Source organism: Solea senegalensis, linkage group LG2, assembly GCF_019176455.1.
Source record: "Solea senegalensis isolate Sse05_10M linkage group LG2, IFAPA_SoseM_1, whole genome shotgun sequence".
In the NCBI taxonomy this organism is placed as follows: Eukaryota; Metazoa; Chordata; class Actinopteri; order Pleuronectiformes; family Soleidae; genus Solea; species Solea senegalensis.
This window is the reverse complement of record NC_058022.1, coordinates 1,020,987-1,034,363: the sequence shown is the minus strand read 5'-3', so window position 1 is coordinate 1,034,363 and position 13,377 is coordinate 1,020,987. Positions and strand designations below refer to the sequence as shown.

The 13,377-nt window shown below is 41.9% G+C and overlaps 1 protein-coding gene across 4 annotated transcripts; it reads right to left on the bottom strand.

The window, feature by feature from the left end:
* Window positions 1-352: 352 nt before the first annotated feature.
* Window positions 353-13,377, bottom strand: LOC122765407 (probable ribonuclease ZC3H12C). 4 transcript variants are annotated; one of them, XM_044019644.1, is made up of 6 exons: window positions 12,774-13,377; window positions 4,216-5,097; window positions 3,836-3,975; window positions 3,525-3,759; window positions 2,226-2,326; window positions 353-2,099 (listed from the first exon to the last, which is right to left on the bottom strand). In XM_044019644.1, exons 2-6 carry the CDS (start codon window positions 4,983-4,985, stop codon window positions 631-633), a joined length of 2,715 nt encoding a protein of 904 aa, XP_043875579.1. In that variant the 5' UTR covers window positions 4,986-5,097; window positions 12,774-13,377; the 3' UTR covers window positions 353-630. The 4 variants fall into 4 exon arrangements, with proteins under 4 accessions (XP_043875579.1, XP_043875582.1, XP_043875580.1 ...); XM_044019647.1 differs by lacking the exon at window positions 12,774-13,377 and adding an exon at window positions 6,455-6,487; XM_044019645.1 differs by lacking the exon at window positions 12,774-13,377 and adding an exon at window positions 6,119-6,167.

Sequence of the window (13,377 nt, the reverse complement as noted above, 5' to 3'; positions counted from 1 at the left end):
TGAACAACATCAGTGTGGGGGCTTTTTCGAGTGGACTTTTTGCTGTCTTCTTTTTGTGGGTGCTGCAAAGTTTCACTTCCCTGTTGGGGAAATCCACAAAATATCACCACAGCGTCTGATCGGCCACCTGCCACAGCACAGAGAATCTACTTTAGTAGGAATGTTCAATATTTGCCGTCGTCTCAGCGAGTGTGTGTGAATTTAAGCAGCGCTTGTACCCTGATATGATTGCCAAAAAAAAAAAAAGAAAAGAAAAACCACAACAACAAAAGTGCCAAAAACAGAACAATAACAATAATAATAATAATCATAAAAAAATAGGTAAATAACTTAAAATGTAACAAATAAATTAATTTAAATGAACAACACTGTCACCCTTTACACACAGTGATAAGTCTCCTGAAGCACATCGGTGTCTTAAGTGCTGAAATAGCCGACGTATAGAAAAATATGGCAAATTTTGGGGGATTTAAAATGAATGACACGACTTCTTCCCTGCAGTGAAAATAAACGGTCAGTTTCCAGACTACAGAGACGCAAAACCTGTGCTTTTGGTTTGTACATGTTCATCCTGATTCAACTGCAGGGGGATTCATCAGCAGGAGCTAAGACGGAGCTGCGACTTCACATTTAAGACCCGAGCTGCGACTTCTCCAACAGAATTAAAGCTGCGAGCTCCTGGGCGTCCCTCACGTGAGGGTTTCTGCTCATCACTATTCTCACCAAATCTGGAGGGAAGATACCGCACAGGTTGAGAAACATCCTCTCTCTGAGGTCCGGGTATCGAGCTAAATCGGGCGGCTTCTGGTGCTGAGGGACTGAGGGCAGGTGACTTTTATGGGGAGAAATGGATGTGAGGACCATCTGAGGGAGGGGTGGACGACGGGCTGGTGAATGATAAAGATCTTGCCGGCCCCTGCTCTGGTAAGTAAACGGGTCATAGTAAGACTTAGGAGACTGCTGAGATTGGAGGTCCCAATTTATCGGTGGGTGGTTCATTCCGGAGTAGCCTCTGCTGGAATGAAGTGGTGACCCTTCGTACGCTTGGGAGTCCGGGAGCCCACCCTCCTGCCAGAGGGAGCCCATCGGATTGCGGCCCTGAGGGTTAGAATTGGGTGTTTGTGGCGGTGGGCACTGTGGTTGAGCTAGGAAATCCCGTGGGAAATTGTTCCATGACGGGTGTTGAAGGTGTGATGGGATGTGGGCTGAGGGGGTTTTGAAAGAATGTGGCAGTGTGTGAGAGGAGGCCGATGATAAAGGGCCATCCAAGCCAAAACCAAGCTGTTTCTGCAACGTTTGAGGGAGTGGGTAGCTATGAGGACTGTGCTGCCCCAATCCAGGTGGGGCGCGGCTTGTGGCATGGGTGTACTGGCTGGAGCATTGATGATGGAGATGAGGGTGGTGGTGATGGTGGTGGTGATGGTGGCATCTGGGGCCATCATCGATTAAAAGGTCAGGGGAGAAAGAGTCTGAGCTGACACTGCCTTCACTGCTACAGTCTGACAGCAGTGAGCCAGCTCGCAGGTCAGCTGGGAAAAAGCGATCCGGACTTTGTGGAGCATCCAGACTGAGGCTTGAATAGGCCTTTACCAGTGAGCTGTAGCCCAGCTCAGGGGACTTGCACCTGTGATACGTGTCAGCCTGGATTGAACTTGAGGCTCCAGAAACTCTGGAACTGCCTCCACCACTGCCACCTGGATTTTCCCACCGATCCAGGCTTCCAGATGAAGGTGGCGCCCCTGAAGCAAAATGCCCAAAATAGTTGCTGCCACAGCTACTGCTGCTGCTGCTGCTTCCTCTACGTCCATCCAATTTGGACTGCTCCTGAAGTCTGTCCTCCACGAGTTCAGTGAAGGAGCGCTGAGGGCTGCGGCTCGGCTGTTTCTTTGGAGTGCCCAAACTTGGCTCGACCTCAGCCATTCGGTGATTTTGACCCAGACTTTGGCTCTTCATCATCAGAGCGTCTTCCAGCAGACCTCTGGAAGCTGTCGATGAAATTTTGGCACTAGCACGAAGCTCGTCCGCCACCGCACGCTGGGGGTGGTTGCCCCTTTCAGGATGGTAAAACTTGCACTTATGACCATAAGTGCACTTCTTACCTAGAAAACAAAAGAGAAAGTCAATTCAGCTTATTTCTGGGAATTTACTTTGAAAATAAACAAGAAGGTGTAGTATCACACAGAATAAGAAGAAGTGCACACGTTTATAATAAATATAAATTTTACCGTATGGGCATGGCTGCTTCCTGGGAATAATAGGCCTCTTCCTTAGGAAGTTTTCCAGACTAGGTCCATGGCGTCCTAACGGGTCGTCAGGTGGCATGAATCTGAAATCACGGTCAATAGACACAGTTTAAAAAAGCATAAACCAGCAATTCCTAAAGTGTGGGCTGCAGCCCCCTAGTGTACCTTGATGGTACTGCAGGTGAGCCATGGATGGTCATTAAATATATGTTTTCAGTTGTGTATTAAGTTTTAAATTGTTGTCAAATATGTTTGATAAATTTTAGCAAATATTTAACATAAGAAGTGAAACAAAGCCATGGCATTTAAATGATTAATTTTTATTTGACCCAGTATACCAGGTGTTACCGGATTTGCACTGTGTAACAAGTTAAGTTGGCTTGAATGTCAAATACGTTCCGTTTCCTGTATCTCATATCTTCACATTGTTGTGAAGTTAAACCTTTCATGGAACCCAACTTGAAAGAACCACTTGCATGTGTTTAAATATATACAAGCTCAGAAATAAAGTGGACTCGGTGTTATATCCCATGTCCACATGGAAACTACAATATACATATGGGAATTCCTACGGATCCTAGTTTCGTGTGTTGATCCGAGTTGTGATTTAAGGTTTGGGTGGGCGTCAAAGGATTTTCAGATTTCAAAGTTGACCCCAGCACTTCTAATTTTGGGAATGGCTGGTATAAACAATTACAGGACAAACTGAGATGTCCAACAGTGACACATTGACATATTTTTGGTCCAATGTCCCTTTTCTTTTGGATTTTGTTTGATTTTATTTAGATTTATTTAGAGTTTGTCAGTTCTTTTATGATCTTGTGTTTTTATATTTCTGCATTTGTCTTTTGTTTGCCTGCATCTTGACACCCAGTTGGCTCCACGATTGTGTACCTGCAGGTTTTTACAGTGTATTTAAATCCCAAGATAATTCAGAAAACCATTAAACAAAAATGATTTAACTTGTCGGTTTAAGATTTTAAGCTAATACTGTAGCAAAAACATATTTTGCCTTCAATAATCTATGGAAAATAGACAGCCTGAAAAACTGAAAGAGGACATCTAAAGTCAGAGTCAAGAGGGATCGATCACTGGAGCAAAAATGAGGGAAGCAATAAAGATCAAAAGATCAGTGATGAGGAAGTGAAAAAGTGTTCTATTCTGGCGTGATCATATTGCCTCTGAAAATAGCTTGTGCAATACACGTTTTTTGAGTAAAAAAGTTACTTTTAAAAAAATGTTTTAATCATCACATTTATTTCCCCCTAACAAATTCCTTACTTGTCATTTACGAAGGAGTACATCAGCAGACGCTCGTCGATGAATTTCTTCCACTCCGGCTTCTCGTTGGCGAGGTCACGGTAGTTGTCGTTGGAGACGATGATTCCGTCCGACTCGTAGGCCAGTTTGACGATGAAGCGGTCGTCGTAGCAAACCACGCGCCGTCCCTGCACACGTCGGGAAGGAGTGAAGACCAGAATCTTCTCCTTCTCTAGTTGCCGTAAGATCTCCTGGTCTGAAGAAAGAGAGACCGATAATGTTAAAAAAAAACATTAAAATGACGCAGTAGGTGTAATGAGACGTGTTATTACCTGTGATGAGAGCATCAGGTCGCGACTGCTCCTTTCTCCAGGCAGGAACGAACACAGTGATGTCACGGTGACCTCGTTCCAGGAACCAATCAACAGCCAGCTGGATGCCCTGACAGGAGAACACCTCCTTGTTTCCATGACTGTAAGGATATAAAGTAATGTCGAGAGCACACTTGAATATTTTTAGACTGTTGGAAGAAACTGGAGAACCTGGAGAACAAGGGTAGAACATGCAAATTCTACACAGAAAGACCCTCAGTTGAACCGAAATTTGAACTGGTGAGGGAACAGTGCTAGCCACAACTCCTGTGTGCCATGTGGCCAGGGTTAAGGATTAGTGTGGTCACAATAGGAAACTTCCAGATTTTTCTTTTCCTTACCTCATGGCTACGTTGCTGCCGTCTACCACGACTGGCCGAAGGTTCTCTTTGTCCTCCAGGAGTTGGGATGGACACAGCAGCCGACACGAGTCCAGAGAGGAGTTGAAAGTCGAGGAAGAGGAGAAGGAGGAGGATAAAGAGGCAGATGGAGACTGGGACACAGTTGGACATACTTGTTGCTCCATCTCTGTTTTGGTTCCCAGTTTAACCAGTTCACCCAGGATGTCATTGATGAGTGCGTCTGCGCCCAGTTTCCTCAGCACCAGCAGCACCAGATCCTCAGGGTAGCCCAGCTTTAGAGCAAACTCCACCTTGGTGCGGCACTCGGTGACGGGGTCAACTAGAGCGGGTGTTTCTGCCTGTGTGGGGGGTTCCAGGGATCGGTTGAGGGTCAGGTCCAGCCTGACTGGCTGACGGACAGAGGAAGAGTCCTGATGGTGGAGATGAGGCTGATCTTGATGAGATCCAGAACTGGACCCATTCTGAAGTCGTTCATCTTCGCTGTCGGACACTGCACTCTCCTCTGACAAGTTACTACAACTGCTGCTGTTACTGCAACTTGAATCTGAGCTAAAACTAGTGCTGCTGCTGCCAATACTGTTGGTGCCGTTACTGGAGGCTCCACCTCTGACCTTCAGGATGTTCCCAGCCCCCGCTGCAGCACTTAGGCTGCCCTGCCGCTCAGTACCGTCCACATGTAGGTAGTCCAGGTCCAGCTCCAGGCTGAGGATGTGGCCTGTTCCATCCTCCAGATGGTCCTTCAGGCCCATGAAGCCGTCTCATACATCCAGCTCCACGCCCTCCGTCACCTCCCGGGCTCTGAACTGACCCCACTGTTACTGCCGGTAGTTCACTGCTCCCTGACTGATCCTAGGAGCAAAGCTTTTGGGAAACACAAACAAACGATTGGTTAAATTACTGAAAACTGTTCAGTAACTGTTCACATAGAGGCACGGAATACTAGTTCAATTTAACCAGTTGTAATCATAAATACTTTTTTATTTTTTCACAATGTCTCACATGCACTGCTTATTTATAGAGATAAAAAAAGTCCTGACAGGATGTGAGAATAACAGCATAATACTTCTGTACACTTATTCTGAATGGGATTCAGACTATGACTTGGCCGTACTACACTGTGTAAAACAAATAGTTACGTTCTGTGTCTTATGCACACAAAGTGTCCTTATTCAAACCCATTATAAACTCTCACCGTGTCATTCTTTCCATGATATTATACTTTCATTCTGAGCTAAATGAGTCAACTATCATGTTGACTAATTTACCTCTGTTTGGCCTAGATGTGATATCCCACACAGGTGGTGTTGTAGTATAATTGGGCAGTGGGGGCCCATTCAGAAAATACTGAAATAAATGAATTCAGTTTCTTATGACATGGACGCATGTTGGTTAAATTTATGATGGAAAAAAAAGCTGTTGTTTAATGCTGTGTATACGGATATAGACGGGACATTTTTGGCACTTAAGGTGCTGAGAGGGATTAAGTGACACAACACAAAAAATAATAAATCATAAAACAATTACAAATGTTTTTGTAAATCCAAATCCTGTGTTATTCCTCTAAAGTAAATCTTACCATCATGTAGTATGAGGAAGATATTGCAAAACTGGCATTCAAATTACAATTCTAGTAATAATAATGACGATGGTGATAAAAATAATTATAGCTGTAAAGGTCAAGTTGTATGTCATTTGTATTAACACGAAAAGAAAACACTTAAAAAATAAAAAGGGGTTAAAATTCCAAACAGCCCATTTGACTTCATGACACCTGACGTTACCTTGTGATTTGTGCCTGAAAGTCTCACTCAAATACAGAAAAACCCACGTTCATGCAAATGGGTACATTTAAACCAAAGGAAAAGGGGAAAAGTCACCTTACTCTGTGCTGCGATCTCCTCCAAAAACCTACAACTCCTGTGTGAGTCTGCAGCAGAACAAACCTCCCTGTACCATGGACGCACACTCTCTCTCTCTTTCTCTCCCTCTCTCTCTCTCTCTCTCTCTCTCTTTCTCTCCCTCTCTCTCTCTCTTTCTCTCTCTCAAGGCCTCAAGCTACACCCACTAATTTGCATATAGAAGCGTTACCACACAGCTGAGGTAATAATATATACACACACCAGATAATTAATGGCTTTAATGTAAAGCTTATCAGGACGTATTGTTTTTACAGGCATTTAAAGAGAGAAAAGGTTTAAAAGGTTGTAACCTCCCTTACCTGCTGCTCCACTTCTGCTGATTTGCATTTTAGCTGCTGTGAGCTGCACCCAAGCAGAGCGGTGCCAAACACCTCACTCCCCTGACATGTACATAATTACCGGGAGCCGAGGCCAAGAAGGTGTCAGTCAGTATTATCGATGCCCTCAAGAATCCAAGAGAAATAAAATAATTATACGTCCGTTGGTGATTATGTCTGTTTTTCACACAGTTTGTGTGAATAGACGGCACCACACTCGTGAATAAATTCATCAGCGTACGCGTGGACTGCACTGGCATCTGCAGCAGAGTGTGTACACAATCAACACACCATTATGTTTATCCAGAATGCAAAATATGCCCTTGAATAAACACGCAAAACAAATATGGGTTGACATAGCTGCTGTTAAATATCCAGTTTGTAACATTTGGGAAGGTTTATTGGCAGAAATTGTTTAAAATCATGTTCAGGTGTCCTCAGCACCAAGTTAAGGAGAAATTTAAGAGTATCGCTAAGTACTGGTGCATCTCTAATCGAGTTTGAGTCTGGAAAGGGTGTAAGCACCTCTCACTTCTAAAACCCGTCTGCATGCTGCGTGTTGTTATACAAGGACCTTTAGATGCGTGACCAATGGACGTACACAATTGAATAGACCTACAGCCAATCAGACGAATGATGCATAAAGGGTAGGCCTGCAACGATAAGTCAACATTGGTGACAAAAATCGATGGACGGATTTAATAACCGATAACATCATCATATAGAGTAGAGACATCTCGCTTTCTACCTTTCTCTGCTGGGAGCCGCATGTGCAGTGAACAGCAGGAGACAGCAGGTAAACATCAGAGTGATGTAGGGGTCACCACAGAGGATGATCCCCATATTGATTATATGATTTGGCAGAGATTTTTACACCGCATACCCTTTTATCTGGGTTTGGGGCACTAGATGTAGCCCCCATGGGGTCAATTAACAATGAGCAATGGGTACTGGGTACCTTGCTCTCAAGGGGAAAGAAATTGGATGTAAAATTGGAAAGCTGGTCGCTTAAGAGAGAAATTGAATAAGGTTTCAACAAATAACATTACATGCACTGTTCTACATTTTTGTTGGAAAATGCACAAATGCTGCTCTGAGTCTCAAAACTGTTTCTTATTTTAACAAAAAGAAAAGTTTTGCTAGACTAGAAAATGTACTAGCCTGTAAATTTAGCCACTTTCAGACTGTAATGTTTTTTTAATATAAGGACAAATGGGACAAAAACTACACAAAACTGAAAAGTTGAACTTATCACAGCAAAGAAATTATGTCAGTTGTGTTAAAATGTGTTAAATTTGCATACGTACACCACACTGTGATAATGACTTTTACTTTAACACAGGAGAGAAGAGCAGTATCACAACCTCAATTATCTGTGTTCTTCTTTATATTCATGTACTACTGCATTATCCATACACACACCACAGTTGCCAGTGCACACTGCAAAAACAGCTCTAGTAGAAATAAGCAACATGTTCATAAATGTATTTAAATCTTCTTCTTGTTTGTCAGAAAAAGCACCTGCCAATGGGATAAATCTACAGCCTCTCTCAGACTCTAAGGATCCTTAACACCGAGGGGAAGAACCGGACAAACCTTAAGAAAGACATGCTTATCATCAGCAAAGAAAGTCTGTCAGGTAAGAAGTGTTTACTTAAAATGAGTCTTCCTTTCCTTGATTAAGCTGAAGTGCCCTATATTTGCACAAACACCAATCTTTGATAGTGATTTTTAACATCAGAAAATCTTCCTTGGTTGTTTTTTGTTGGTAATTAAATCTTAAACTAAGGTGTAATATCTTATTAAGACAAAGTTAGGTATAAAAATAAAGTATAAAAAATGCTCAGTGACCCATTTAAAAAGAAAATGCATTCCGTTTGATCGTGATCATCCTTTTTTAAACACATATTAATCCTTCCTTTACTGAACTTTTTCATCGAGTCTTTCTCTGTTTGATGTTTGAGTTTCCCTCAGAACGACCTCAGGGCGTTTTCTTCATTGTGTTGCAAATGATCAAAAAAAATGCAGCGTCATTCTTTCAGTTGCCTTGACTTGGCTTGCTTTTTTTCAGTCATTTGATACCTGGCTGCAGGAAAGCACCAGTGATCACCGCTGTGATATGGACACACACACACACAGTAGCTGTGGGCCGATTTTCACACCAGTTCAAACCACGGAAATCTGTGTTGTTTTGTGTGGAAATACCCACAAAGGGTACTTCCAAAGCATCAACCAGTTCCATGGACTAACGACTCAATTTTTGAATGTGTCAGCTGTTCTGTGGCTTTGGTGTTTTTACCTTTAACCACTGATATGTAATAAGTGTGTTTGTCATTCTGTCAGCTTCAGTTTCTCTCCGGTTTGGATTAAACTTTAACGGTGACGAGTGGTTGTGCACATTTTTTATGTGCTTTTCTTTGCATGTGTTCATACATATTCATGCATTAATTTTTGTCCAGATTGTGTATATTTATCTGACCTTTTTATTTCCAGCTCAGCTCCTACAGTCAGGCTAAAATACACTGTGTAAAAACAAGTGTTACACTCAGACCGTTAAGTGCCAAAAATGTCCCATTGAAACCCATTCAACTGCAATTTTTGATCTCACTTCTAATAAAGTGTAATACATGCATTTTATTGAAACTGGGTGTCAATCTGGGCTTCTGCCTTAGAAGTGATCATTTTTACTACTCTCCATCAGATGGCACAGTTTTTGGCCATAACTGGCATATGGAGAAAAAAACAAGCTATTTCCACTAGATGGCATTGTCAAGTGTTAAAGCATTTAACAAGCATTTAAATGGTTAAAATCGTTAAAAATTAATTAGCATTTGATATCAATAATAAGGTCAAATATAGGTGCTTTTAAAAAGGAAGAATGTTGGTGCTTAGTGGGAAAGTTGGTTTAAAAGTAAAGGAAGACTAATTTCTTTCTTCAAACATTTCTTATGTGACAGAATTTCATTGCTGATGATGAGCATGTCTTTCTTAACGTTTGGACAGTTTTTGGCCTGTTTTTCCTAATTTTAAGGAAGATTACAGTTTTTTCTGCATACATCTCTCAAACAACTTCAGCCCTGCTCAAAACCACCAAACAGTTGTTTCCCTTTAAATGCCAGTTTGATTATTATGAAGTCAAAAAACACAGATTTTTAAAAGTCCTCAATGACTTAAGAGGGCAGTACATACACAATCTGATACTGCACAAAAAACAATAAAAGTCAAAGTCAATGTTTTGATATATACAAGACCGATATAAATAAATAAATAAACAAACAAATTTATTGTTGTTGGTTTTTGGCATTTAAAGGTTAAAATCCTCTGATTGAATGTTTGGTAGTTTAGAGCAGGGCTGATGTTTTTTATAGCAGTATTTTGAAAGTGGACATTTTCGTCCTTAATGACTGAAGAGTGTAGTAAATTAAACTGATGTCTGAGAGTTAAAATTATTTTGCTTATTTTTAGTAGTGCTTTTTTGCTGTGATACAGCAGTGACTGTATCACTAAGAATGGTATAAAAATGGGTATGGGTACTGCACTAGTACAAAGTATTCTTTGTTTTTTTTTCAAACATTTTATTTGTATGCTTACTAATCATTCTCCAGATGTGTCACCTACACAGTCACTGGGTTGAAACATTTCAAAACGCTCACATACAGAGAGACACATCTTGGATCTTTGGTCATGTGGGAGTCTCTTCATGTCCCGACCCCTCGTGTCTAAGCTGCCGCGCTACTGTTCGTCAGCCTGAATGCCACAAGAGAGCTGGAATAATTTAGTCCAACAACAACAAAAGAGGCACAAAAAGGAAGGAGTGAGAGTGTGTTTGTGTGTGTGTGTGTCAGAGGGTGGGTGGGTGTGGGGGGAGAAGAAGTGTGTCTGGCTTGCTGTCGCTCAACAATGCAGCTGCCACCCAATCTGTCCTCCTGTGACGGGAGTATTGTTCTGTCAGCCTGAGCAGCATGCACAGACGGAGGCTAGGGTGGGGGGGGGTTTAAACCTATTCACCCTCCCAACAACACACACACACACACAAACTCATTCCTCTGATGCCTGGTAATTCAGCAGCTTCACTCACTCACACGTCTCCAGATAGAATGTTTGAAGACTCAGCAGAAAAATGACACAGTGATTCAGCAAAATTTAAAATACAAAGTCTGTGATCTTTACTTTATAAAAACCCCACTAAAGTTTTAGACAAATATGCAATATAAAACAACATAAATCCCAGTTTTCAGAGTAATTTATCAACATTATACCCAGATTACACATTTCACTTTGTGACATATGATAAAATTGTGATGACCTCCCACTGATAATAAGAATTCTTGTATAATAATATATATGTAATAATAAGAATTCCTCACTAATTAATTTATTTATAAATTAATTAGTGAATAAAACTGAAAATGAAAGTAAACTCATAAAATTAGGGCAAAATATTGAGCAACAACATGGTCTTTCTGGTCTTTCTGCCTGTTTTGAATGTTATCTGTAAACATGTTTACGTTTAGTCAACAAAGTGTGACAGATCTTATCTTAAACTAGATATTTAAGGTGAATTTAGATGTGGGAGGAACAAATATTTGTACATTATTTAGATAATATTTTGTGTAAACATGACAACCTCACGCAGTCAAAAAACCTGCACGTTTTAGATGAGATATTTGAAGTCGAGCGACCTCATGAATCACTTTTTAAATAACTGTCAAACTGTCAACAATATAAATCGTGCCAAGAGCAAAAAATGCTCTGATGACGTTTGGTAAATCCATTAAACGTTATTTTACGCATGTTATTGGACGCATTTAGACATAAATCATGACATAAACGTTTAGTTTTGGGGACCCAAAAAAAAGGCCTTCCGTGACCCATCTTTGGGTCCCGACCCACTCTTTGGGAACCATTTAAATGCAACTTATTTTGGACTCCAAACATAATACACAGAGAGAATGAATATCTTATAACTCAGCTTGCGTATAACGTGTGTCGGTGTGTGTGTGTGTGTGTGTGTGAGGTGAGGTGAGGTGAGGGAGGCGGAGCCTGGAGGTCGTCCACAGAGAGCAGATGCTGCGACCTCGACCTCCGCGACCCCGGCTGCCTGCTCTGCCTCTGCACTCTCTCTCTGCATGTGTCGTGGTCCAGGGTTAAGGAGGGATGAGCTCCCCCGAGGCCGTGTAGACCGGGGCTCTGTGTGTGTGTGTGTGTGGGGGCTGTCCTCAGGGCCACAGAATGGCTGCCATTTGCTAGCTGAGCCCAGCAGTGAACCAGTCTGCCATACCAGTGACCGGCTGGGAGGGGGACAAAGGAGGTGGAGGGGGTGGGGGTGGTGGTGCAGCGGGGCAACAGATGCCTGCTGGAGCCACAGGGGACCTACGTGAAAGCATCCCCGTCCTCCTCCTCCCTCCCTCCCTCCTCCTTCTCCTCCTGCTCCTGTACTGCTTCCCTGCAACTGGTGTCTAAATTTGTCCTCAGTGGAACATATCTGTCCCCGGTGTTTGTCATGTGACCTTTGAAGTAGGGGGTTGTGGGTAGTTCTATCTCACTTTCACCTCAGACTCTCTCTTTGTTGGCTAACGTCTGCCACTGTCGCTGAATAAATTAGTTAGCTTAAAAATATGATCTGTCGAGTTATCTTAAAGTTAGCTAAAAAAATTATCTATCTATCTAGTTAGCATAAAGTTAGCATACATATTATCTATCTAGTTAGTATAAAGTTAGCTAAACATATTATCTTTCTATCTAGTTAGCTAAAATTCTATCTATCGTCTATCTATCTATTGAGTAAATGTAATAAATGACATTACAAAAATGACAAAGAAGCTCCGTGAACATTTACTTTGACTAATGCTCAAAGTTAATTTTTCTTCAACAAACACACACTATTTACTGAATTCACTGGTTAATTGGAGTGAAATTTTGTTGGAAAACCCAAATGATTCAAAGTCTTTCAGTCTCACTTTCACTTACAGGAACAAACTGAAGGCTCTGTGAACACACTCAACAAACTCAACAATTCAAACTTACTTACTTACAAGAATCACCACAGCAAATAAAGCAATTAACGTTTTAGATGTAGCATTACTCCACATACACAAACTGCTTTAAATCAATTAAAATCTGAAGAGGACATTTTTATCAAAATTTTGTCATAAATTGCTCCCTTTTCTAAATTTAAATCACATGATTGGATGCGATCCAAAGGAATTCTGTTAAATATATACAAGACCAGTTCAACGTTCATATGCTGCCACTGATGTTTGTGGAATATGACGTGCAAGTATAAACATAAACAACTTACCACACAGCTCCAAGAAACAGCAAGTCAGCAAATCCACGTCTGATTCCAGCTGCAGGAACAAATTTCCAGAGGTGGTGGTGATAAACACGCCTGAATGTGGAAGCAAATTCCCTTTCAATGCAATAAAAAAATTCACTCAAATTTCAGTATCCACTCCAAAGCAGTCAATCCAACAGGGGCTTTTAATGTAGCAGCAATCCGTCGAGATCAGACCTCAAGTTCTCCTTTTTGGTTTGGAAGCAGAGTGCAGTGTCCTGAAGCTGCACGTTTTGCTGTGTGACTGTCAACAGATGGAGGCTGATGCATCTACCTACCCCTCCTCACACACTGGGTCTGCCCACTGACCAATGGGGAGGCAGGGATCTGACCACAAACACACACACACACGTCTCACTTTCCTGTCTTTACCAAAGTGTATTCTGTACACACCTCCCCACCAGTAAAAAGGGACTTTAAGATAAACTAGGATAACTCCAACCCCCTCCCCAACCACAACCTCTCTAACACACACACGCACACACACACACACACGCACACACACCGCCAGCCCATCCGCCAGCCTGGGCCATGAATGGACGAGAAGGCCAGAGCTTACAATTGTTGG